Here is a 27,614-nt window from a genome sequence, read left to right on the forward strand (position 1 = left end):
TGGTTTATCAGGGGTTTCTGCTTTTGCTTCTTCCTCATTCTCTTTGGCCGCCGTCATGTAAGAAGTGCCTTTTGCCCTCTGCCATGACTGCAAGGCTTCCCTAGTCACATGGAACTGTAAGTCCAACTAAACCTCTTTCTTTTGTAAATTGCCCAGTCTTGGGTATGTCTTTATCAGAAGCATGAAAGCAGACTAATAAAGCACCACTAACCTTTTTTGTTGTTCAAAGGTCAATTGTATATTTATCTCTTTTTCATTAGTGGTACTTCATAATAAAATTCTAAATAAATCATACACAAGTAACAGTAACTGAAAATGCACATTTGACGTAACATGGCAACATGACAGGCACTCCTGCACTCACTGGTTCCCCCCTTTACTTTCTTTTTTTTTTTTTTTTGAGAAGGAGTCTTGCTCTGTCAGTTAAAGAAACAGCTCTGGAGGGGCTGACTCAGCCTCCCTGGGCTATGAGGGGCAAGTGCCCCCGTCAAACTGTCTGACTCCAGAAAGGGAGACAGAGTCTCTATGAGCCCAGGAACAGGGGCTTGGCTGGGCATGCGGGGGACGATTCCAGTTCGGACTGGCAGCTACCTGGTCCCAACAGGAGTGGCCGGTCACTGAGAAGGGAGTGCCATTCCCCTTGGCCAGAAACAGCACACCCAGGTCACAGTGTGCAGGTGGAGTAAGCTTGGGAGTAGGAGAGTGCGTGCATTTCCATCTCACACACGCCCCAGCCAGGAGGTACTTTAGGCCTGAGCACATCTGCGGCAACAGCACTCAGCATCCAGCCTACAGTGCCGTGCCCTGGCACGGATCGGACGCCTATCAACGCCACCCTTCAAAAACCTCTGTAGTCAAAACTGAGGGGCAACTCCAAGGGGTCTATTTTCTCACAGCAAAATACACTCTAATTTGTAAATGTATTGTGGTCTAGCCTCCGCTTGGCCCGCAGAGAAAGGACACCAGAGTCACCCCAGGCTCTGTAACTGTCTGCCCATCCCGTGTCCACGGTGGCTGGCTGGTGCTCACGTGCGGCAGCTTAGGGCCGCGTGGAGATTTTACGACGGCTGTCATGCCACGAGGGCAGGAGGCACGCGGCTCTCTGAGGGACAGGCCCCGTGTGCGTCTGGGCTGCCAGCAGCAGGTGGTCCACACCTGAGACATTGCTGCCTCTCAACAGCCCAAGCACTCGGTCCCAATGACACGACATCTGAAGGTCACTCCCAGCATGGCTGCATCGGGCAGGTGGCTCCGTTGGCCTCCTGCACACAAGGGCACAAGCAGGTGGCCCCAACCACCTCACAGGGCACTGTCATCAGTTGTGTTGCAGTGCTGCCATCTGGGAGTGGCCCAACTGCCATTTTCTGAACATGGATAATAGAAAATGTCAGCCTAGGACTCTGATCCAGGGCCTGGAGCATGGGGAGGCAGCTGTGACATCCAATCTCCCCAGACAAGCCAAACCCACAAGCTGGCCTCCCTGTCCAGAAATCCTCAGGGAGAGAGAAGTAGGGCTGTCATGGGGTCATTCCCATTTCAGTGTCATCACACAACTCAACAACAAAGGGAAAACAGCACTCTAAAGAATGCAAAGAGGCCGGCCCGGGGCTCACGCCTGTAATCCCAATACTGTGGGAAGCCAAGGCGGGCTGGATCGCTTGAGCTCAGGAGTTGCAGACCTGCCTGGGCAAAGTGGCAAAACTCTGTCCCTACAAAAAGAAAATTAGCCGGGCATGGTGGCACATGCCTGTAGTCCCAGCTACTCAGGAGGCTGAGGTGGGAGGCTCACTTGAGCCCGGGTGGTGGAGGTTACAGTGAGCTGACATTGTGCCACTGCACTCTAGCCTGGGTGACGGAGAGAGACCCTGTCTGGAAAAAAAAAAGAGCACAAAGAAACTGTGTATGGAGCCAGGGAGGAGGCACAGAGGCACAGCTACCTATCAAAAGGCTGTTCCTGCACTAAGCTTGGCTATGGCCCTGGCTGAGCCCATGGCCTCCCTGTCCACTGTCGCTGAGGAGGGGCAAGGGAGGCGCTGCAGGCGTGGCACGTCTGGCTGGCCACGAGGATCCCTGGGGCGGACGTGGCCTCCCTGGGGCGGCAGGAAGAGCGACCACACCCACTACACCTGCTGAGCCCAGGCTGAGAGACAGCTGCCAGGGTGCGTACCACATTCCCCTCCCACAAGGGGCCGTGCAGCTCACGTCTTATTGAAATGTGCCAGGCGCTGAGGTCTAAAGGCATGCTGTGACTCTGCAGGGCAGCAGCTCTCTAAAGGCAGATCACTGACCCCCAAAATACCTCAGCACCAAAACCAGTCCCACCCATCATGTCTGCAAAGTGTAGTGGGAATTCAAAGTCACCTGGCAGATGACAGAGCAGGTACAGGGAGTGGCTGCTCAGCTAGCGCTCGACACCACTTCCTGACCACCTTGTACTGGGGTGGGCTCAAGTCAAGGCACCTGGCTCGTTTGAGGGGACCCTTGGCCCCAAGAGGTAGCAGCTCAGCCCCAAAGATGCTTGGGCCAGGCCCAGGCTAAGCAGGCTCCCCACCGCACACTGCCCAAGCAGAGCCCCCCATAGCTTCCTAGGCCTCTCCTCGCCCCCCGCCTTCTCTACCCGAGCCTTCAAGTGCAGAAGCTTCACTGCTTCAGGAGCCCTTGGTCTCCCTTGCTGCCAGACACCCCCATCCCAGGTCAGCAGGCAACAGCCAGGCACTCCTGTGGCCATAGCATGGCTGAGCTGGGCACAGAGGTGGACAGGCAGGAGTGCCGAACTACCATCTCCTCCAACAGAGAACTCTGTGCACGGCTGTCTTCTCCCAGGGTGCGCTGCTTCCAGGCAGGGTCTACTATTGATCTGAGCTGTGGGTCCGCCCTAACTTCCTTCTGGGAAGGAGACACCTGTGCTGTCCACCACCACTCCCAGACCGTGTCAACCCAGACATTGAATTCGATCCTTCAGGGAGATGTGGGAATACATTCTCAGGTTCATCTTCCACCAGCCGAATCCCTTCCAGGCCAATGCCACCTGCCTTTTGTTATTTAGGGAGTTTATAGTTGTCTCCGTATGTTCCTAAACGGTGCTCCTTCTGGCCACCTTTCTAAATTTTCTACTCAACCGAGCAAAGAAGCTCCAGGGAGCTGCAGACCTTCCATGGGCCCCGACAAGGGGAGTTATGGGGCTGGACCCAGAGTCAAGAACAGATGACACAAACCATGCCTTCAAAAAAGGACCCAGGAGTTCAACCCCAAATGCTGATCAACTTGTCTAGTTGCCTGTGTCTCCATCTCCAGTTCTGGGTGGTGAGGGAGTGCGGCTGGGCGGTCCCAGCGTCTCCCGGGCCTGGGAGAACTCGTCTCTTTCCACACAGGGGCTGGGATGAAGGCAGGCAGGCTAACATTGCAGTAGGAGATTTAGGAGCTTCGCGTGTAAGGGCGATATGACACGGGCCCTCTGCGCAGAGGCCTGGGCCAGAGCTGCCAGAGTCCCCACGAGCCTCCAGGGTAATGGAGCACCAGAACGATTCCGCTCTTACCACAAGTGCGGCACGAAAAAGTACTTCACAGAAAAAAGAGAAAACCCAAAGATGACATTGGGACATGATGCGAGAGGATGGGCATGGGGACACCTCCTTACGCAGGCTCTTAGACAGAAGGGGTTAATTTCTGCACCCCGCAGAGATCCTACAGAACCCCCAAACCAGTAGAAGAAGCGTGGTCTGCACCCAGAGAACCCCCACGCTAACGAACACAGTGGCTTCGAGTAGGTTCTCTACGCCCGCTGGGACCTGAGCTTTTCTTTTTTCCTTTTTTTTTTGAGGTGGAGTTTCGCTCTTGTTGCCCAAGGCTGGAGTGCAGTGGTGCGATCTCAGCTCACTGCAACCTCCGCCTCCCAGGTTCGAGTGATTCTCATGCTTCAGCCTCCGGAGCAGCTGCGATTACAGTTATGCTCCACCACACCCAGCTAATTTGTATTTTTAGTAGAGACGGGGTTTCACCATATTGGTCAGGCTGGTCTTGAACTCCTGACCTCAGGTGATCCGCCCACCTTGACCTCCCAAAGTGCTGGGATTAAAGGTGTGAACCACCGCACCCAGCCAACCTGAGCTTTTCATCTGACAAAAGAACAAGGATAGTTGGGATGAAACTTAAGAGGGAGTGAACGCCTAGTGGGTGTAGGGTTGCACATATGAGGACTCATGTGGGCACCCCAGAAAAGCACTCTGACCACCAGCAAGGTTGACAGACCAGGGCCAGAAATCTGCAGCTCTGCAATTTAAGCTTTGTTTACATTTTTATTTTTAGACAGAGTCTCACTCTGTCACCCAGGCTGCAGTGCAGTGGCGTGATCTTGGCTCACTGCAACCTCTGCCTCCCGGGTTCGAGCGATTCTCATGCTTCAGCCTCCCAAGTAGCTGTGACTATAGGCGTGTGCCACCGTGCCTGGCCAATTTTTTTTTTTTTGTATTTTTAGTAGAGATAGGATTTAGTCACGTTGGCCAGGCTGGTCTCATACTCCTGGCCTCCAGTGATTCACCTGCCTCGGCCTCCCAAAGTGCTGGGATTACAGGCATGAGCCACTGCACCTAGCCTTAAACAAAGAATTTTAAACCCTCGCTACTCAACGTGTGGCATGGGGCCAGCAGCATGGGCACCGGCTCGGGCTGGTGGGAGATGCACCACCTGGGGCCGCAGGGGACAGGCACGGGGCAGGGATGTACATGCTCACTGAATTCTCACAAAGCCCCTGGGAAGTAGCTTTTATTGCCATCTCTGTTTTACAGGTGAGGCAGTTGAGGCTTGGCCAGTTGAGGTGCCCCAGGTCCCACCACAGGAAGGGCGGAGCCAGGCCTCACACTCGTATCTAGTTTTACCCCAGAGTGTGTGCGCAGTTAATTTCTACAAAGACAGGTCTCGAATTTAAATATCAAATACCATATAGACTCCCCAAGCCCCTTTTCAGAAAAACTACCCTGATGCCCGCCCTGTGTGTAAATATAAATAGGTACAGACAAAACTGTGCACAAACTCCTCATGCTTGTCTTTCTTATAAAACTTAAGTAAAAACAAATGCAAATTAAGCACAGAACTTTAAAATGACTACATTTCAACTCCACGGCATGCTAGTTGGCAAGGGGTGATCACGTTGAACTGATGGGCATTTGGTCTAGGACTCGCTCCCATTGAGAAACCCAGCATTCATCACCCTGGGCTGACGGTGACAGTGCACAGACCACTGTTCCGTTACAGCCACGAGGTCACTTTCTGCAGAGCCCCATATCGTAACTCGGCCTCTGCTCAGCCACAGCACATTCTCGCCTTGTCAGAGCGCGGCGACGTGGAGGGGCATCACTGGGCGTGGAGACTGCTGGGCCCTGCTGACCACCCAGAAAGGCTGAAAGGAGCTTATTCATTTCAAGATTATCATCAAAATGAAAAGCTGGCTACTCTGGAGGCTGAGGTGGGAGGATCGCTTGAGCCTGAGAATTGAAGGCTACGGCGAGCGTGACTGAACCATTGCTTTCCAGCCTGGACGACAGAGCGAGACCCCGTCTCAAAAGCAAAAGGAAGAAGACTGAACGTCTGTAGAGAGAGCTGCTAGCAGGCCCCTTGCTCTCCCACTAAAATAGACATCCCTGGCAGCAATCTGAGACCCTTTGCACACCGAGCTGGCTTCCTTCTCAGGGACTCAGGGTTGCAAAAGCAAACTGTGCACGTTGTTCCCAGAGGGAATCAGCCTTTCATTCTCATAGTTGTTAAATTCCTGGTTTCTGATGTGTTCACTTCTTAAAGTATGTGTAAAGATTATTTTTTATTTTTTTGAGACTGAGTCTCACTCTGTTGCCCAGGCTGGAGTGCAGTGGTGCGAACTCAGGTCACTGCAACCTTCGCTTCCCAGGTTCAAGCGATTTTCCTGTCTCAGCCTCCAGAGTAGTTGGGATTATAGGCACCTGCCACTATGCCCAGTTAATTTTTATATTTTTAGTAGAGACGGGGTTTCGGCACGTTGGCCAGGCTGGTCTCGAACTCCTGACCTTGTGATCTGCCCACCTCGGCCTCCCAAAATGCTGGGGTTACAGGCGTGAGCCACCACGCCCGGCCTATAAAGACTATGTCTGAGCCGGGTTTCTGCTCTTCTTCTACTTACAAATAACATCCGTATCACTCCGGAGCAGCACACTTGTTGAAAGACACTCCCAAGAAGTGACACTTCTGGGCAGAAACTTTATTACTTTTTAAATGAAGCCATGATAAGGATAAAGGTAATAAAAGAAGGTGACATTTTAATATACCCACACCTTCTGGGTTGACTAATCACCATCATTCTAATTTCAGATGAGTCACCGGCTAGAGCAGAATGTTAACTGGGCCTCACTGCCACGTCTCTCTCACAAACCCCTACATGAACGTGCTTTTCCATAGGCCTTCCTGTGGAGATGGAGTCTCATTCTGTCACCCAGGACGGAATTCGTGGTGCACTGAGAGAGCTCACTTAGCCTCGAACTCCTGAGTTCAAGCCATCTTCCTGCTTGGCCTCTGCAGGTCTTTAGAATACTGGTGCTTACTCTAGGCTCTTGTCTGACGGCGGTTTGTGGCTTGTGTTTTGTGTACTTTGTACTGAAACTTTGGTGGTTTCAACAAGTTCTCTGTATCTGTGTCAGGACCTAGATAAGTTAAACCCCTATCACTGAAAGCCACAATACAAAGAAGGTAGTTTTTGGCCGGGCGCGGTGGCTCAAGCCTGTAATCCCAGCACTTTGGGAGGCCGAGACGGGCGGATCACGAGGTCAGGAGATCGAGACCATCCTGGCTAACATGGTGAAACCCCATCTCTACTAAAAATACGAAAAACTAGCCGGGCGAGGTGGCAGGCGCCTGTAGTCCCAGCTACTCGGGAGGCTGAGGCAGGACAATGGCGTGAACCCGGGAGGCGGAGCTTGCAGTGAGCTGAGATCTGGCCACTGCACTTCAGCCTGGGAGACAGAGCAAGACTCCGTCTCAAAAAAAAAAAACAAAAACAAAAGAAGGTAGTTTTTATGGACCTCAGGACGAAGCGCATGGCAGCGAGCTGCTCTCTCCTCCTCGGTGAAATGGTTTCGTGTATGAGAACAGGCATGACGGACTTTATAACATGTGTGAGCTTTACTTCACCGTACATTACTCCACCAAGGGCACCCCACGGAGCTTACCTTGTCCCTCCCAATCGGAAGGGGCATGGCCGTGTACAGATTCTTCCTGCCGTCAAACACGGGCTTCCGATCCCCAAAGATCTGTGTTTTAAAGTGCTGGACCATGTGTTCCACGATTTCCCTGAAACAAAGACAAAAGTCAGGCAAAATGTCAATAAAATGGAGAAAATGGCATACAAGGATGATATTTTTCTGACACTATTTATTTTTTTTTTTTTTTGAGACGGAGTTTCGCTCTTGCTGCCCAGGCTGGAGTGCAGTGTCACGATCTCAGCTCACTGCAACCTCCACCTCCTGGGTTCAAGTGATTCTCCTGCCTCAGCCTCCCGAGTAGCTGTGATTACAGGTGCCCGCCACTATGCCCAGCTAATTTTTTGTATTTTTCTTTTAGTAGAGACGAGGTTTCATCATGTTGGCCGGGCTGGTCTCAAACTCCCAACCTCAAGTGATGCCTCGGCCTCCCAAAGTGCTGGGATTACAGGCGTGAGCCACCGCGCCCGGCCCTCTGATGCTACTTTTAAAGCAATTTTGTAAGACCTGTGGCTCCTTTGGGCAACAGGACTTCCAACTTCTATACAGAAGCAAACCAGACCCATGAGTGGCTTTGTGCTCATGCACTGAGTGAAACACGGGAGAACCTGGTATGCGCTGGGCACTTTCCATGCCCCATACAGCAGATGGCAGACACTTCCAGAACCCCCAGAGCTCCCTGGAGGCACTGACGAGAAGAAGAACAGAGCTTGTGACATGTGTGTTCCACTGAGGTAAGGTCAGGCGCCATGCCCCCGCACGGCTCCCCACTATGCGCACAGACTGGCAGGTGTGGCTCGGCTTGTCTGTGGGCCTCACTGTGGCCACTAGGATTTGCTGTGTGACCCCAGTCAAGGGGATTGTGAGACTGGCTTGGCCTTCTGTGCTCCTCTGATCGCCAGAAGAACGAGTCCTGGGTGCTGCTGCCCCTCCAGTCCAGCCTGACCCAGGGGCCCAGCCAAACCTCAGCCCACTTGCAGAGCCACGGTATGAAACGGATGCTTGCTGCCGGGAGGGGCTGAGGTTTTGGTGTTGGGGGCTCAGGCATTCCAGTGGCAGAAGGCTGCTAGATGCAAGGAAGCTGCTCTGCAGTGCTCCATGACGCCCACCCTCCACCCCCCAACCCCTACTTCCCCACCGTGACAGAGAGGCCTCCGGAAACACACTCTGCAAACCTCCTGCTGGCCTGAGCTCTGCTCCAAAGAGGTGCCAGCTGGGCATAGCATTCTCCTGGCATTTCAGGTGGTTGTTTTATTTTATTTTATTAGAGACAGGGTCTCACTCTATCTTACTAGAGTACAGTGGCGCGATTACTGCTCACTGCAGCCTTGACTTCCCGGGCAGAAGCAACCCTCCCATCCCAGCCTCCCAAATAGCCGGAACTACAGGCAACAGGCCACTATGCCCAGCTAATGTTTAAATTTTTTTGTAGAGATGGTGCCTCCCTTATGTTGCTCAGGCTGGTCTCGAACTCCTGGGCTCAGGCAATCCTCCCACCTTTGCCTCCCAAAGTGCTGGGAGTACAGGCATGCGTCACTGTGCCCAGCTCAGAGGGGCTCTGAGGCATTTTAACTCAGCTCACTAAATGCCTACCCTCTCACACCATGCCTGATGAAGTGCAAATATGAAGAGCTGGGGTCCCTGCCTGCCCACAGAGGCCCAAGTGAGGGAAGCGCAGAGGCCCACGGGGTGCTCAACATCTCGGGTTTTTTTTACCAGGAAATGCCAGCTCAGGGGATGTGGTAAAGAGGGAGAGACGAAGCTGGGGGCGGGGGAGTCGCTGAGAAACCTCCACAGGGAGGCAAGAACACAGCGCGGCTAGAATGGTCTTTCTCCTGGGCAGAGTCTCGGTCCTCTCTCAGGAAGCAAGAATCCGCCAACTCCTTCCATTCCTTTCCCAAAAGACGAGGCAAGCTGGCCCGGAGGGCTTTCCTTATTCAGAATGGCTTTGCTGGGTCCACCTCCAACATTCCCAGGAAGAGGGTCTCAAGGATCCAGCTAACCTGCCCTCAACACCTGCGGTCTGGGGAGTGCCCGTGGCAGATGCCCAGAGCCTCTCAGTAACATCTTTGAGGGCTCCACCAAGCTGCACCCGCCTCTGACAGTGCTGGGAGATCCAGCCTGGGCAGGGTATAGCCCCGAGGGCCATCAGCATGGCCCCGGCATCCATCCCTGCCATGCCCACCTGGCAGCCAGGGCACAATCTCACCTGGCACCTCCCTGACCTGCTCTGGGCTGCCCAAGACAAGGTGTGCCCTGCAGCTCTTGCGAGAGGACAGCGCATTCCTCCGTGCTCTCTCCAAACCATTACAAAGGGTCGCAACCTTCGGAGGACCTCATCTCCCTGGCCAGGGCAGCACAGTCAACTTGAGGTGCAGATGGCTCCATTGGAGGGAAGGTGGGTTCTACTCACGTTCAAAGAACAAATCATTCTGGCCTAATTCAAACTTGACCTGAACACAGTAAGACGGCACACACCCTGACTCATTTTATGAGGTTAGCAAAACCTTTAGGTTGAAACTAGACAGGAAGAGTACTAAGAAATCACGGGCCAATCACTTATAAACAGAGGCAGGAACAAGCTGAATCTAGCAACATGTTCAAAAATACATCATCGTGTCAAAGTTCAGTTGATACCAGAAACAAAAGGTTGAATTTAACATGAAACAGGTTATAAACCTAAAAGCTATAACTGAAAAATATCCAAGAAAGCATAAGAGAAAAATGTTCCTAAACCTTGGGATAGACAACAATTTCTAAGAAATGTGTCCTTAAAGAAAAAAATTCATAAACTAGGCTTCATTAAAATTAAAAACTTTTACCCATCTCTTAAAAAAAAAAGAGAGAGAGAGAGAGAGACACCATTATAAAAATGAAAAGACAAGGCCAGGTGCAGTGGCTCACGCCTATAATCTCAGCACTTTGGGAGGCAGGTGGATCACTTGAGGTCAGGAGTTTGAGACCAGCCTGGCCAATATGGTGAAACCCCATCTCTACTAAAAATACAAAAAGTTAGCCGGGTGTAGTGATGGGTGCCTGTAATCCCAGTTACTTGGGAGACTGAGGCGGGAGAATCGTTTGAACCCAGGAGGCGGAGGTTGCAGTGAGCCAATATTGTGCCGCTGCACTCCAGCCTGGGCATGACAGAGTGAGACTCCATCTCAAAAACAAATAAAAACAAAAAGATCAATCAACTAGGAGGAAATATTCCATAGTCACACAGACACACATCTAACAAAGAACTTGTATGCATAATGTATTTAGGAAAATTCTTACAACTCAGTAAGACAGATAATCCAACTTAAATGAGCAAAAGATTTGACCAGACATGTGGCAGAAGAAGATACACAAATGGCGGGTAAGCACATTAAAGGGTGTTCATCACTAGGCTTTAGGGAAGTGGAAATGAAGCCGCAGACATCCAGTAGAGAGGCTAAAATCGGAACGGGTATCAATACCAAGAGCTGGTGAAGGCGGAGGGAAAAGCTCTTTTCTACGAGGCTGATGCGACTACTTTGGGGAAAAAGTGTGGCAGTTTCTTACAAAGGTCCATGTCTATTTATCACCCTGTCCAGCAACATCTGACACAAGAAAAATGAAAAAACACATCCACGCAAACATTTGCATACAAATGTGTACACCAGCTCCAAACCTAAAAGAATTCAAATCAATGTCCATCAGCTGGTGAGTGGACAGACCCACACAATGCAATACTTGAGTCACCACTGCATGCAACATGACGGGTGTCTTAGAAACACGCTTGGGGAACAGAGCCAGCCACCAGGAGAAACAGGTATACCATGATAATGATTCCATGTATAGGAAACTCTCTGACAGGCAAAAACAATCTATACTGACAGAAAGCAGGTCTGTGTTTGCCTTGGGGCAGGGAACGACAAGCTTAACTGCAATGGGGCAGGTGCTTTGGGGTTGTTAGCATGTCCTATTGATTGTGGCGGTTCTTACAGGAGTGTATACACTTTTTAAAGATCATAGGCCTATATAAAGGTATGTCTAGGAGATACTGTGGGTTCGGTTCCAGACCAGCACAATAAAGGAAATGTCACAAAAAAACAGTCACACAAAGATGTTGGTTTCCCAGTGCACAGAAAAGTTCTGTTTCCACTGTACTGCCATCTATTCAATGTGCAATAGCATCGTGTCTAAAAACAAAAGTACATTCTTTGATTAAAAAATACTTTATTGCTAAAAATGCTGACACAGACATGAAGGGCACTGATAAGACTTGCTTGGCACAGGGCTGCCATGAACCTTCAATTTGTTAAACAACGACAACAAACAGTACCTGCAAAGGGCAATAAAGCAAAGCACAGGCTGGAGTGGTGGCTCATGCCTGTAATTCCAGCATTTTGGGAGGCTGAGGCGGGCGGATCATGAAGTCAGAAGTTCGAGACCAACCTGGCCAACATAGTGAAACCCCAACTCTACCAAAAATACAAAAACTTAGCCAGGCATGGTGGCGGGTGCCTGTAGTCCCAGCTACTTGGGAGGCTGAGGCGGGAGAATCGCTGGAACCCGGGAGGCGGAGGTTGCAGTGAGCCGAGATCATGCCATTCCACTCCAGCTCGGGCGACAGAGTGAGACTCCATACATACATACATACATAGCAAAGCACAATAAAATGAGGTGTGCCTATACTTAAAACAGGTACATTTTGTTGTACGTGAATTATATCTTGATAAAAGTTGGTATCTGTAAAAATCAATGTAACATATTAGAGAAAAATTATGACAATCGTAGCCAGGCGGAGTGGCTCACGCCTATAATCCCAGCACTTTGGGAGGCCAAGGTGGGTGGATTACTTGGGGTCAGGAGTTTAAGACCAGCCTGGCCAGCATGGTGAAACCCTGTCTCTACTAAAACCATAAAAAAAGTTAGCTCGCCGGACACGGTGGCTCACGCCTATAATCCCAGCACTTTGGGAGGCTGAGGCGGGTGGATCACCTGAGGTCAGGAGTTTGAGACCAGCCTGGCCAACATGGTAGAACTCTGTCTCTACTAAAAATACAAAAATTAGCCAGGCATGGTGGCAGGTGCCTATAATCCCAGCTACTTGGGAGGCTGAGGTAGGAAAATGGCTGGAACCCAGGAGGCGGAGGTTGCAGTGAGCTGAGATCATGCCACTGCACTCCAGCCTGGGCAACAGAGTGAGACTCCACCTCAAAAAAAAAAAAAAAAAAATTAGCTGGGCATGGTGGCACATGCCTGTAGTCCCAGCTACTTGGGAGGCTGAGGCATGAGAATTGTTTGAACACAGGAGGCAGAGGTTGCAGTGAGCTGAGACTGTACCACTGCACTCCCGCCTGGGTGACAGAGCGAGACTCCTTCTCAAAAACGAAACAACAAAAACAAAAAGAAAAATTATGACAATTTCAAAGTTGTAGAAGAAAAGCATTTAATAAAATTCAACATCCACTCATTTTTTTTTTTTTTTTGAAACAGAATCTTACTCTGTTGTCCAGGCTGGAGTGCAGTGATGCAATCACAGTTCGCCGCGAACTTGAACTCCTGGGCTCAAGGGACCCTCCCAACCAGCCTCCTAAGTAGCTGTGACTATAGGCACATGCCACCACAATGGCTAATTTCTAACTTTGTGTAGAGATGAAACTTTGCCATGCTGCCTAGGCTGGGCTCAGGCAATCCTCTCACCTTGGCCTCTCTAAGTGCTGGGATTACAGGTATGAGCCATCATGCCTGGTACTTATGATTTAAAAAAAAAAAAAATTAGAGAAGTAGGGATAGAAGGAAGTCTTAATCTGGTAGGAAATCTGCACAGAAACCTTCTCAAAGTCTACAGCAAACCAACTTTCCCTGAGGCTCGCAACATAACGAAGACGCCCAAATCACCACTTTTGTTCAATGCTGCGCTACAGGTCACAGTTACCACTGTAGGGCAAGAAAGGGATTGTAAGGAAGAAAAAAACTGTCATTACTGCTGGACATTAGGACTGTATTTGCTGAAAATTCAGAAGAGGCTACAGAGCAAAAGGGAGCTTCAGAAAGCCAGAGCGCTGCCTCCCGGTCTGGGCTGCGGGCCACGCACAGGGTGAGTGCCGCCTGTGCCCCTCCTTGGATAAAGATGCGTGCTGCCCTCCAGTGCACCTTTCTTCACTCCTGTGTTCTCAGTGAAAGAGGTGGCGGAAAAGGAGTGGCAGAGTCAGCCATCCAACAAACATCTCAGTGATGATGCCTGCAAGCACCGCCTCCTGCAGGGATGGGTCCCCCGGCTTCCCCGTCCTCTCCCCTCTATGAAATCCAGGTTCTCCACAAAGATTTGGTCCCTGGCAGTACACTGGCAGTTCCCCCCTCCTTTTTTCCCTATGAGACAATCTCGTGGCCACTCTAAGTTGCATATCCCAGCAGAGGAATTCCTGAGTGACTTGGTGATACACAACTGCTGTGTTTGGAAACAGTTATTTAATTGTGGAATGTAACATAATGGCAATACATCATTGATTACATACTTCAGAATCGGTGGCCACCCTGCACCTTGGCCTCCCTCCTCCTTCTCGTTTCTAAAAGAAAAGACCTCTGCCCTGACCCCCACCTGTCTGCCCCACAATTGGAGAGCGGCAGCCAAAAGCAGTGTGGTCCTCCCCATAGCAGGGGTGCAGCTGAGGTGCGGGTCCTCCCAGAGCCACACGCACAGGGAGGATGGAGGCAGGCATGGTGGTCCCGAGTCCCAGCCTGTATTCACAAAGTTTTTTGTTTGTTTGTTTGAGACGGAGTCTCGCTCATAAGCCAGGCTGGAGTGCTCTGGCATGATCCCGGCTCACTGCAACCTCCACCTCCTGGGTTCAAGCGATTCTCCTGCCTCGGCCTCCCCAGTAGCTGGGACTACAGGAGCGTGCCACCATGCTCAGCTAGTTTTTGTATTTTTAATAGAGACGAGGTTTCACCATGTTGGCCAGGATGGTCTTGATTTCCTGACCTTGTGATCCGCCCACCTCAGCCTCCTAAAGTGCTGGGATTACAGGCGTGAGCCTCCGCGCCCGCCTCAGCCTCCTAAAGTGCTGGGATTACAGGCGTGAGCCACCTTGCCTGGCCTCAGCCTCCTAAAGTGCTGGGATTACAGGCATGAGCCACCTTGCCTGGCCTCAGCCTCCTAAAGTGCTGGGATTACAGGCATGAGCCACCTTGCCTGGCCTCAGCCTCCTAAAGTGCTGGGATTACAGGCATGAGCCACCTTGCCTGGCCCAGAAACTTTTTCTTTGAGAGTCAGAAACACTCCGACTTAAAAAAAAAAAAATTCAGTAAAGAGATATACCATGTTTATGGATCAGAATATTTTCGTCAAACAAATCCATCCTTTTAATTTCAGTAAAACTCCAGAGTGGGATGCATTTTTGTTTGATAGGATTTAATAAACTCATCCTAAAATAGAAGTGGAAATCTGAAGGACAAAGGCTGGCAGGTATTCTTGAGGAGGAGCACCTGGAGGGAAGCAGTGGCGCTGAGGCAGGCAGAGAGCTTGGGACAGAGCCCAGAGCCCAGAAACAGGCCCAGGGGATGGGGGCGGCAGGAGAGAGAGCAGGACGCACTTCTCAGTGACTTACGGCAGGCAGCCACACACACAGGATTCAAGGAAATACAACTGAGCCCCACTACTGGAGACTCCTCCGGATGAACACTCACTGTCGCGAGCCCCATCCAGCACTCGGCATGATGACTCCGCTCACTGACTGTCCTGTGGGCCCCTGGAGGCGAGGTCAGGTCCAGCTCGTCCTGCACACCCAGCACGGTGTGCGGTTTGGGCTGGGCAGATCTCTCAAGAGAAGGAGGCTGTTTGGTCGTGCCAGCGAGGCAGTGCCCCGAGGGGCTGCAATGCACACCCGTGGAGTCGGCCGGCAGACAATCCTGGCCACCACTCAGGCATCCACCACCCAGAGCAAGCATCCCTGGCCACCTGCCGCAGCCCCCGTGCCTCGGGGCCCACTGCTGAGGGTGAGGAGGGGCCGATTGTGGACCGCGTGGCTGTGGCAGCAGGATGGCACCTTGCTGCCTAACTCTAACACAGGCGGTCCCTTCCGGCCTCAAACACAGATGACCACGTACTTGGCAGTGAATTTTCTTTCTTTGTAAAACTGTGATAAAATACAGATAACATAAAATTGACCATTTCAACAGAGGGTTCAGTTCAGTGGCACTAAGTGTGTCCATGCTGTCGTGCAACAATCACCACCCTCCGTCCACAGATGTTTTTCATTTCCCCAAAGTGCAACTGTACCTGTGAGGCACTAACTCCCAGCCAGCCCATGGAGCCACCTGGGGACGCTGCTCTCGGAGTCCCTGAATCTGGTTCTTCGTTTCAATCCAGTGAAAGCACTGGAAAGTGAGCGAGTGTCCCTGCTTCTGGAGAGCCGGCTCTGCTGGCCAACCAGGTCTCAGGCGTGCTCTTGACTTCCCAACAAAGATGACAGCCCAGGAGCCCATTTGCATGCATTCCGTCCACCAGTGGGCCCCCAGCCTCTTAGAGCGTGACCCATGTTGAAACGAAGGAAAAGGAGAACCACCGCCAAGCTGTTAGTGCTTGTTCTGCCAAGTCCTAAGCGGGGACAACTCCCTCCTCAGTCACCACCCAGGACGAGGGCAGTGCCAAGCAGCACCCCACACAGGGCCAGGGCCGCCTCGCAGAAGCCGGAGCGTGCTTGCTAATGCAGGGAATCAGGCCTGCCCTGTTTGCCTGTTTGCCCTTTTGTCATAACTCTGACAGGTTCCCTCTTTTACAAATGTCATCCTTTCATCAATTTCTAATTACACAGTTTTTGCCTTAATACATTCTCATCGAAAGTTTCACATAATGATAAAGCTAAAAGTCCCAGCCTGGGCAACATGGAGAGACCCCATCTCTACAAAATATTTAAAAATTAGTGGAGTGTAGTGGTGCATGCCTGTGGTCCCAGCTACTTGGGAGGCTGAGGTGGGAGGATCGCTTGACCCCAGGAGGTCGAGGTTGCAGTGAGCCATGATTGCATCACTGCACTCCAGCCTGGGTAACAGACGGAGACCCTGTTTCAAAAAGAAAAAAAAAAACCCAAAAAGCTAAAAGTCTGTTTCCACTACCCACTCATTTCATCTAAGAAGTAACCTTATCCTTTTCAAACCTATGCTTTCACATAAACACATAGCTATCTACAAATACAGTGCTTTATTATTTTTATACACACCGTATCAAACCCACACTTCTGAGGCTCCCATTTTCCTATTCTGTGTCTTTGAGATCTTTCCTCCTAACTGTATACAATGTGGCCACCAAGTCTAGAACTACAGACCGGTAATCATGTGCCTTTAGTGTTTACCACTTAACCACTTGCTACTTAGTTGCCTGTGTTTCTGGGCTTGGAGGTCAACCTGGGAGCCCCACTCCCCTGCTGCCGAGCGCCACACTGCATTCCCCAGTGCACTCCTCTAACCCGTCGCTTCCTACTGATATTCAGATGGTGTCTTTCGTTGTTCTTTTTTGTTCAGAGTAGTCATCCTATACATCTTGAGATACAGAGACTGAGAAGGAGAACGGGTGTGTTGGACGTGTTTCTGCTTTAATACCCGCACCAGACTGTCTTCTAAAGAGGCAGGGCCCACCTGCACTCCTGTGAGTGGCTCATGCCCAGAGCCACAGAGCTCCAGGTGCGAGGCTGAGTGTGACGCAGCCATGCTGCCCGGCCCTCCGCTTCACAGCACAGGGCAATCGCGTCTGCTAGTTCTTCTGGGGCCACTTGACGGAGCTCAAGACAAACAAGGAGGAAGAGGGGCAGGGGAAGGGAGATGAGCCCATCTCCTCCTCGCAGCCCACCCGTGCTTCTCAGCACAGAGCAGGCGGGCAAGGCCCACATGACTTCGGCAAGGCTTAGGTTGTGCGGGCCTTGCTCCCATGCTTTCTTGGGGCTGGCTCAAGACTGGCTGTGTTGTGCAGCCACCTCGGTGCCCACAGCTGTACAGGACGCTCCTGAGAGGAGGGGTCTTGCTTGCACCAAACTCCACCCCGGCAGCCCTGGGAAAGGGCGGACTGTACTGCAGGGCCTGAGGGCCCTGAGGCTGCTTCACTAGGTAGCTGTCAGAACGTCGTCACGAGGTGACTGAGGTGCAAGAGCATCTTTCTCATGACCTTGGACAAAGTCTCTGTGTTGGACTCATTAAACATCGACTCAGGGCACTGCACAAGGTTTGGGAACTTACAACTAAGACGCCATCCCTGCTCTCACAGAGGCTGCAGTGTGGAAAGAGAAATGGCTAGGAGATGCCAGGCAGCAGGACGGAGGAGCTCCCCGGGCCCAGACTCATGACGGGCTCAGGGCCCCATCTTCGTCTCCCTTTGCACTCGGAGCTCCCCTCCAGCGGCACTGACGATGGGCACCATTCACCTCCCCACTGGGGACAGGAGCCACGTCTGCCTCAGCCACCACTGCACCTCCAGGACATTGCAGCTGATGCGTGAGCAGGGGTCTCAGGAACGTGGGTCCTGGGAGGAGGGTCCTAGGAGGCAGGCCAGGGCTCCCACACAGGTCTTGCGAGCACAAACATTTTACTTCTGGCATTTTCCTATGCTGTTTTGATTGATTACAATTTTGAGATAGGGCCTAAAGGTTCCTAGGTCTAGGCAGCAACTCTCAAGCTGGCTCACAGCCTAGTAGGCTGGCCTTGGCCCCGTGCATGCAGCTCCTGCCCTGCATCTGCTGCTTACCAACTGCGTGACCCGACCCTGGCAGGCGAAACCACCGGCGTGTAGTAGCACAGTCCTGGAAAGACACCACGTTCTCATCACCCTCAGCCTCTTTCTGGTGTCAGATGACAAAGCCTTGGCCATGCCTAGTTTCATAAAAGAAAGCTGCTTGTATACTGTGGTCGATGGCCTAAGGGCCCACCTGCCACTGCACCAGTCAACAGCCCAGAAAATATGGGCCAGGCGTGGTGGCTCACACCTGTAATCCCAGCACTTTGGGAGGCCAAGGTGAGCAGACAGCTTGAGGCCAGAAGTTTGAGACCAGCCTGGGCAACATGGTAAAACCCTGTCTCTACTAAAAATACAGAAATTAGCTGGGCACAGTGACCACGCCTGTAATCCCAGCACTTCGGCAGGCCAAGGCGGACAGACCACAAGAGGCCAGGAGTTTGAGACCAGCCTGAGCAACATGGTGAAACCCAATCTCTATTAAAAACACAAAATTTGCCAGTTGTGGTGGTGCATGCCTGCAATCCCAGCTACTCTGGATGGGTGGCTGAGGCATGAGAATCACTTGAACGCAGGAGGTGAAGGTTGCAGTGAGCCCAGATCATGCCACTGTACTATAGCCTGGGCAACAGAGTGAGACCCTGTCTCAAAAAAAAAAAAAAAAAAAAGGAAAAAGGAAATGTGTATACTGCATCATGCCCTCATTCTGGTTCTAAGAGTACCCCCTAAATCACAGATTCACACAGGGTTCTATCCCAGGGAAATGCAGAAACAAACCAGCAGTCCCACTGAGGGACAGCCACACAGCAATGACATATACTACAAGATCTAGGAAGACCTTTAGTAAAGAAAGCTGCTTAACCCAGTGGTGCACGTAGTTTTTGTTCAGAAATACATGTTCTAGTAAGTGCATATTTAAAGAACCTCATAGAACTCTCAACATACTCTGGACATGTTGAGTGAATTCAACTGTTTAGTTTTACAGATATAAGAACTAAGTTCCCAGACATTCTCTCTTAGCATATTCAGTTTTGCAACCATCGCCATGGCTTAGAACATTTTTACCACCCCAAAAATCAACACCATACTCAACAGCAGTCACTCCCCACCATTCCAGGAAAAGAAAAATTTACACACCAATTTATAATAGCATCCAAAAACACAGCACACTTCAGATTCATAGTGACCACAATAAAAAATTCAAAGGGGCTTTCTAGCATAAATTGATGAGTTGTTTATATTTATTATTCTATGTACTTGGAAACACAATAGATCCAGAATAGCTAAAACAATTGTGAAGAACAACAAATTTGGAGGAATTACTTAATCGGATTTCAAGCCTTACCACTTAACTATAGTTAAAAGGACCAAGAGTTCCTGCCCTAAAGACAACATAGAACATAATCCAGAAATAGATCCACACACATATTCAGGTTGAGCACCCCAATCTGAAAACCCCAAATCCAAAATGCTCCAAAATCTGAAACTTTATGAGCACCAACATGATGCTCAAAGGAAATGCTCACTGGAGCATTTTGGGTGTCAGCTTTTCAGATCTGCAATTCTCAACTGGTAAGCATAATGGAAATATTCCAAAATCCAAATAAATAAATAAATAAATGAAAACTTAAAACACTTCTAGTCCTAAGTATTTTGAATAAGGGATACTCAACCTGTACAATCAAATGATTTTTTTCAAAAGTCAAAAGGTAAATCAGTGGGTGAAAGAAAAGTATTTTCAACAGACCACTACCTCACACCATACATAAAAATTAATTCAAGATGGATCACGGACTAAATATGCAAGCAAAAACTATAATTCTAAAATAAAAACAGGAGAATATCTTTATGATCCCTAGGTAGGCAAAAATTTCCTAGAGAGAATATACTATGTAACGGCTGTTTTTAAAAATTTATAAATTAGTCTTCAACAAAACTAAAAAGCTCTGCTCATTAAAAGAAAGACACCATTAGGAAGGTGAGATGACAAGTTTTGGACTAGGAGAAAATATTCCCAGTATAGACTCGTATGATGGTGGTTTTTAGGTGCCAATGTGTCTAGATTAAAGAACAATCCAGAGAACTGGTAAAGCATGACTCCTGGGTATGCCTGTATGGCTGCTTCCAGAGGAGACGGCGTGTTAGTCAGGGACCGGGTGGGGATCTGCCCCCAGTGTGGGTAGTGCCATCCAATCAGCTAGGGGCCCAGATAGAAAAAAAAGGAGAGAAAGAGTGATTTCTTCTCTCCTTCCTGGGGCTGGGACACTGTCTTCCTCCTGCCTTGGACATCAGAACTCCAGGCTCCCTTGGCCTTTGGGCTCCAGGACTTACAGCAGCAGCCCTGTGGGTTCCAGGTCTTTGGCTTCCCTGATTATAGGCTTTCAGAGCCCCGCTACTGACACTCTAGGCTCTCCAGGTTATAAATGGCCTGCTGTGGGACACCTTAGCCTCTGCAATCATGTGAGCCAATTCCCCTAATAAATCCCCTCTCATATCTATAGATATATGTACAGTCATGTGTGGTTTAACCATGGGGATATGGCCTGAGAAATTCACTCAGGCGATTTCATTGCAGTGTGAACATCATAGAGTATATTCTACCCACGAGGTAGAGTCTACCACACACCTAGGCTGCAAACCTGTACAGCATGTGACTACTGAACACTGCAGGCAATTGCAACACCATGGTAAGGATGTGTGCATCTACATATACCTAGGCTGGGCCCAGTGGCTCATGCCTGTAATCCCAGCACTTCGGGAGGCTGAGGCAGGCAGATCACTTGAGGTCAGGAGTGTGAGAGTAGCCTGGCCAATATGGTGAAATCCCATCTCTATTAAAAATACAAAAAATTAGCCAGGTGTGGTGGCAGGTGCCTCTAATCCCAGCTACCTGGGAGGATGAGGCAGGAGAATCACTTGAATCCAGGAGATGGAGACTGCAGTGAGCCGAGATTATGCTACTGGACTCCAGCCTGGGTGACAGAGCAAGACTCCATCTCAAAATAAAAAATAAAAAAATCTAAACTCAGAAAGGGTAATGCACCACTCTACAACGTTACGTGGTCTATGATGTCAGTAGGTGACAGGAATTTTTCAGCTCCCTTACAATCTTTTGGGACCACTGTGGTATATGTGGTCTGTCACTGGCCAAACGCTGTCATGCGGTACATGACTGTATCTCTATCCTATTGGTTCTGTTGCTCTGGAGGACCCTGACAAATGTAACATGCATCTAGAATATACTAAAAACTCTCATGGATCAATAACAAAAAGACAAGAAACTCGGTAAAAAAAAAAAAAAAAAAACCGGCAAAATACTTCAACACTTTGCTGGAAATAATATATCACTTAATCGATGAAAATAATATATAAACACACGGAAAGACGCTCAGCTCATCAGTTACCAGAGAAATGAAAATTAACCACAATGAGAAACCACTGTCCACCCACCGAAACACACAAAAAACGCCTGACCACACCGGGCGCTGGTGGGGGTGGGTGGCCTCAGAAACGCTCAGCGGAGCTGACGGGAGGAAAACGGATGGGAACATGGGAACACCATTTATTTGACAGGTTCACATGCAGCTAAACGCACACCTACCCTTCGACCCAGCAATTCTACTCCTAGGTACTTATCTAAGAGAGATGAAAACACCTCCATAAAAAGAACTTCAACAAGAATGTTCACAGCAGCCTTATTCATAATGGCCACAGCCTAGACTGCCCATGTGTTTAAAAGGAAGATGAAAAACAGACTATGAAATAGGCAATAGAGTATTCTTTAGCGATAGAAATAAGCTACGAATACACACAATGGCGCAGGTGGGTCTCCTAAATTCTGCTGAGTAAAAGCAGTCGGGATTGAGGCTGTGTCACTAGACAGACCCGGAAACTAATCTATGTGACACAGAGCAGAACACTGTGACTTTAGGGGCTGGGGTAACTGGAAGAGGGTATGAGGCAACTTTCTAGGGTGATCAGTATATATATTTGTCAAAACTCTTCGAGTTGTACATTTACGATGAGTGTATTTCACTATCTTGAAACTGTGTCTCAATACAAAAACTTTATATATTTATATATATTTTAAAAATATATTTATATATATTTATATATTCATATATTTTTATATATTTTATATATTTTTTATATATATATTTTTTCCAATCCGTAGGTTTGACTCTGAAAAACTGTTTTTGAAAAACAAATGCAGCTGAAATGTTCTGGAAAAAAGCCAGGTGGGTCTGCTGAGACTTTCAGAGTTGATTAGTTTAAATGCCAGGTCTGTCTGCACAGACCACTTACACAGGTCATGAAGGATGAAACGTAATACCTGTTAACTCTCCTTGGGCACTTCTCTGGCTTGATATCCAATTCATAGTGATAGATGTCAATTTTGGGGATGTCCATTTCGAAGAAATTGGCCTGTAATTTGATTGTTCTCCCGGAGGTCCCAAAGTCGGGTCTAGGTGGAGGCTTGAAGGCATATCCTTGGATGGGGGGTGGCGGCGGTGCAGGAGGCGCAAGTGCTGGAATGGCAGAGAGAACACCCGTTAACAGGGGAGCAGGCTTGCTCTGTGGCCCTTCCCACCCCTCGGCCCCGAGCCACCATATGCCCCCCTCTGCTGTTTCCATTCATGTCCAGGCCAATATCGCATTCCACAGAGGAGGCGTCTCAACATTAAGCCAATAATTTACCTAAAATGTATCATAACAAGTCATCGGTGATCAAACGTGCTATGTCCATTTCTGTTCTTTCTTCCCGTCTCAGACACTGGACAGATGAGGCAGCGTGAATTACCAGCAAGGGAGACAAGGCAAAGAGCCTGAAAGTGTCAAGGTGGTGCCCTTCCCTCCTTGCTCTTTAAACCATTCATTTACTCAGGAAATGCTTTTTATCACCCATAAGCAGCAGAAACTACATCCCAACTCAAGTTTTCAGTGGCTCCATATTAGTAAAGTTCAAAATGTAGATTTAGAAAAATAAACATTTTTCAATAAAAGAATCCTTTCAATTTTCACTCAAATGTCTGTTTAAAAAAAGACAACCCTTTTCCATTTAAAACAAATCACATGTACTTCAATCCCTATTGACATTCACCAGAAAGAAAAAGTACTCTACTAAAAATAATATGAGCTGTTCTTACTGTATTTCTGACCTAGAAAAACTCAGAGACTCCTTGAATTATTATTTTTTTAAATTTCGTTTCCTATGAGAAAACGAACACACTTTCAAGGTGATGAAGCTCACTGAGTTACACCATTTGGAAATGGTCATGGCAGCGTGGTCTTCCACCAAGCTGTCATGACTTCACAGATGACACATCTACAGACTTCCACGACACTCCACCCTTCAACGGCACACAGCGGGTGCCCCTGTGGGCTGGGCGCCATGCCCTGGGCCAAGGCTACAAAAATAAACCAAGTCAGGCTGGGTGCAGTGGCTCACACCTATAATCCCAGCACTCTGGGAGGCCGAGGTCAGTAGATCACCTGAGGTCAAGAGTTCGAGACCAGCCTGGCCAATATGGTGAAACTCCATCTCTACTAGAAATACAAAAATTAGCTGGGTGTGGTGCCGTGTGCCTGTAATCCCAGCTACTCGGGAGGCTGAGGCAGGAGAACCGCCTGAACCTGGGAGGCAGAGGTTGCAGTGAGCCGAGATCATGCCACTGTACTCCAGCCTGGGTGACAGAGTGAAACTCCATCTTGAAATAAACAAACAAACAAACAAAAACTGAGTCCTCAAGCAGCGCCCATGTTGCCACTAGGGACAGTTTCCAGGTGTCAGTCATCCACAGGATGACGTCTGATGACTTTTCATAAGCTCAGCAGCTCACCAAGATCCTTCCCAGCAAGGACCCTAACCGTGACTGGGAGTGGACATTGCAGTCCAGGTGGGCTCAGTGGAGCCAGCCACTCCCTTGAGGGAGTCTCTCCATACGCCACACTGGAGTAGAACAAAGCGCTCACCAACACGTGGCCCCATTCTCAAGTGGCTCCAACCACCCAGTGAGATGGCTCCCAGGAAACGTCTAGGACAGAGCCCAGGAATCCAGCCCCATGGCCAATCTCGATTCCAGGGCCGGGCACGCTGCTCTCAGGGAGGAGAGTCACTGTCCTTTGGTGACTCCCAGCTTACAAGGTGCTCATGCGGTTACTGAACCGAACCTCACAACCACACCACAAAGGGGCACACTGCTGCCTGCGAGAAGGTTTGGGGCTGGAACACGAGCGACTCGTAGGTGAAGCAGGGCTGCCAGGCCGGCTCCAAACCAGGCCCCTCCCAGCGGCCCCCAAACAGAGTCCTGGCACAGACGCAGCTCGGGCCCAGGGCTCAGGCTGACCCTATTTCTCCCAAGGAGCCTCCCTCGAGACCTCCTCCTCCACAACACCTGCCATGAGAGATGGGAAACCTGAACGCAGCCGGTGGTACTAACCCCTGTGAATAAAGGCAATGGGAAAATGCAGCGGTAATTCACAAAATGTGCAATTTCCTAAAATAGTTCTTTCTTGCTTCTAGCTTTCAATAATGAAAATACTGATATTTCACGTGAAGGCACGTGGAATATAAAATGACAAGTTAAAGATGCAAAAGTTTTTCAGGCAGAGGGCCGGGGAGGGTCCACCTTCCCGCACCTTCAAGAAGGCAACTCCACTGCTGAGGACGCCTCTGCAGGCCTGAGACCTCGGGGTGCCTGAAATCCACTGTGATCACTCACAGGGAGTCCCACGTGTAAGCTGCAGATACAAGCTGGAGGATCAAAGCCAAAGCGTGCGAGAGGAGACAGAGCAGAAGTGTGCGGACACGACCCCCATGCACGAGGAAGGAGGGGATGACTGGTTGCCCCCCCGGGCTGTGAGCCCCTGGCCCCGACAGGTGAATAATGTACCAAGGTGGGGACCAAATGTACAAGAGGCTACAAGACATGGATGGGCCATACACGCACTCGCCACATTTGACACGGATGGTTTTAAAGGGAATTCTAATACCACCTAGGGATGCACTCTCCATGTGCTCTCTGTTGAAGAAATGAAAGCCCACGAGGAGGGGGCATCTGGGATGCCTTCACCAAGAAGATGCCACCACATTGGCATTCCCGGAGCGGGTCCTGGTTGCCGCTGCCTGCCCAACAGCCGAGTCCCAAATCCCTGGCCTGCAGCCAAGACTCGACCTCACCTCCCCACTACTTCCAGGCCCACTAGGAGCAGCCATCCTCCCCCATCTCCTCCATCCTCCAAGGATGCTCCAAGGAGTAATCGAGGTTCCACCTCTCTGTGGACGCTCTCTCCGGCCACCCCACGGGCACCTCCTCCCCAGGCCACAGGCGGCACGCCCCGCCACATGTCCTACCCACCAACTAACCAAACAGTCTTATTTTAAATGGGCTTCCAGTTGCTTCCATAAGTGTTAGTCTTGTCTCTGCATTGAAGGTTGAAACCTTTGGAAACAGAAAGGCAAATCCTTTCATTCGGGAATCCCAGGATCCTAGCACAGCGCACCTGAGCCACACTACAGGCTCGGTTCCAGACTACCACAGTGAAGCGGGTCACGCCAATGCTCTGGTGTCCCAGTGCATACAAAAGTTCTGTTTGCACTATAGTGTAGTCTACTAAGTGTGTAATAGCACTGTGTGTAAATAATGTACATATCTTAATTTAAAAACACTTTATTGCTTAAAAAATGCTGATCGAGACACTAAGTGAGCACACGTTATTGGAAGAATGGCACCAAAAGAGTTCCTCAGGCTGCTACACACATTCCACTTGTGAGGGAAGGAGGGAGGGAGTAAGGAAGGGAGTGAGGCAGGGAGGGAGAGAGGGAGGGAGGAGAGGATGGAGGGAAGGAGGGAAGAAAGGAAGAAAGAAGGGAAGGAAGGAAGGAGGAAAGGAAGGAAGGAAGGAGAGAGGAAAGGAAGAAAGAAGGGAGGGAGGGAGGGAGGGAGGGAAGGGAGGAAGGAGAAAAGCACACATTCTTTGTGCAGGGCAATAAAGTAAAGCGTGCCTGTGGTTGGAAGGGACCTCAGCTGCTCCTGGGAGGGACAATGGCTACCCAGGGCCCAGGGCTGGCAAGCCCCTCTGCACTTAAGGCCATACCCATACCCATTCCTTGGAGAGCGAGTTCGGAGAGCAAAGCCCGGAACCCAGCGCAGCGTCACGTACACAGCCGTGCCACATTCACTGAATCGAGATCACTCAGCACGTTTGTTTAAGATTCCATTTTTAGAGCCGCATCTCACACAGTGAAAGGGAAACATAGTGAATGAGTAATCGGCTTCCTGTGTGAGCAATTGGGTCACGGGAAACAAAAAGTTTCAGTATACACAGCGGACGTCAGCAGAGGCGGGCAGCAGGCGAGCCTCCTGCAGGAGCAGGTGGTCCCCCGAAGACACCCCTTTCAGAGTTGGCTCCTCCCCGACCTTTCAGGGAGGGACGTGGGGAGCAGACTCTGTGCCACCTGCCCTGAGGGCTATCTAAGTAACGGACAGGGACGGGTGGAAAGTTGGTGCATGAAGAGTAAAGTGAAGGCCTGCCGGGATCCCCCACAGACGTGTACCCTGAGGTCGGGGACAGCAGCTGCAGAAATTCAAAGTCATTAAATAAATGAACAGCCTAGCTCTTGCGTGAAGCCGCTTTAGCTACTGGCGAGTGAACCCCAGGCCCAGGTCAGCACCCACAGGCTGCGCAGCTGCGGCCTGAGCTTGGGTGGCAGCCTCGCTGTGAGGCTGGCACAGGGGCCCATGGCTGTCTCCTAGGAAGCCGGCCCAGTGCTCAGCACCCATGTCTCAGGGGATGTAAACGGTTAACGATCTGCCACCCAAATGACACGCAAAACACTTTCCGGAGCTCCAGAGTGAGTCATTATTCAAAGCCATGCTTCCCGACAGTCCTCCTAGAACTCTGCATTCATGACACTGGGCATCAGCCAGGAAGTGTGCAGGCCAAAGAAAGTGAAAAGGATAGCTCAGGGCTGCTAAGCACTTCTGTGCCACACCCTGGGCCAAGTCAGGTGCGGAGCAGCCACCGAGATCCGTGCCGTCAGCTCGAGCAGCAGAACAGCACGGAGTGATGGCTCAGTGAGCACAGACCAGAGAGTACATGCTATCAAGCTGTACTCTCCTGCTAAAATCAGGACACGTGGGTGACAACTCACCTGTTGTCTACACAGGCAAGCCTCCCTTAGGGCCACGCAAGTTGACGCTAAACACAGTCACGGCAGCTTTTCTGGTGAAACGGATGGAGACGGTCTCAGAATGTGTGCTGGGAATGCAGACGGAACATCTGCTCCTGTCACCAGCAGTGCAGACAACTGTACGCTGTCTGCTGCGCCAGGCCCGGGCCACCAACGAGCCCACGGTGAGCCACAGCCAAAGCCAAAGCCTCACCCAGCCCATGTTCACAGATACACGTCCGGCCCAGGTGCCACGGCCGTGCAGGGATGGCTGGAGCTGGGTCCCCAGCTAATGTGTTCTACCCCCTCCCCCGGGTCTGACTCCCAAACAGGGGCAAACTGACCTCAACAGGGGCTCTGGAGCCGCCCAGGTCTGTGAGGACACACCAAAAGTCAAATGTGACAAGATGGGGAGGAAAAGGACCCCTCACGCTTTAGGGGTCCCAGGTCCCTGGCCACAGAACCCGCCCGAACATGGACGCCGAGGAAGCGGAGGCACAGGTGGGGGTCCCAGGTTTCTGGCCACAGAACC

The 27,614-nt window shown here is 50.4% G+C and overlaps 1 protein-coding gene across 1 annotated transcript in view; it reads right to left on the reverse strand.

Annotated features, from left to right (window-relative positions):
• Positions 1 to 27,614, reverse strand: part of AGO2 (argonaute RISC catalytic component 2) — a 102,182-nt gene that overhangs the window by 46,742 nt on the left and 27,826 nt on the right. The window contains exons 2-3 of the mRNA XM_011990148.1: positions 22,244 to 22,439; positions 7,191 to 7,311 (exon numbers count right to left, since the gene is read on the reverse strand). Of these exons, the coding sequence (XP_011845538.1) occupies positions 7,191 to 7,311; positions 22,244 to 22,320 (198 nt within the window). The 5' untranslated portion in view covers positions 22,321 to 22,439. The remainder of the gene's footprint in view (positions 1 to 7,190; positions 7,312 to 22,243; positions 22,440 to 27,614) is intronic.

The sequence above is a fragment of the Mandrillus leucophaeus genome, unplaced genomic scaffold, assembly GCF_000951045.1.
Source record: "Mandrillus leucophaeus isolate KB7577 unplaced genomic scaffold, Mleu.le_1.0 Scaffold371, whole genome shotgun sequence".
Taxonomy (NCBI): domain Eukaryota; kingdom Metazoa; phylum Chordata; class Mammalia; order Primates; family Cercopithecidae; genus Mandrillus; species Mandrillus leucophaeus.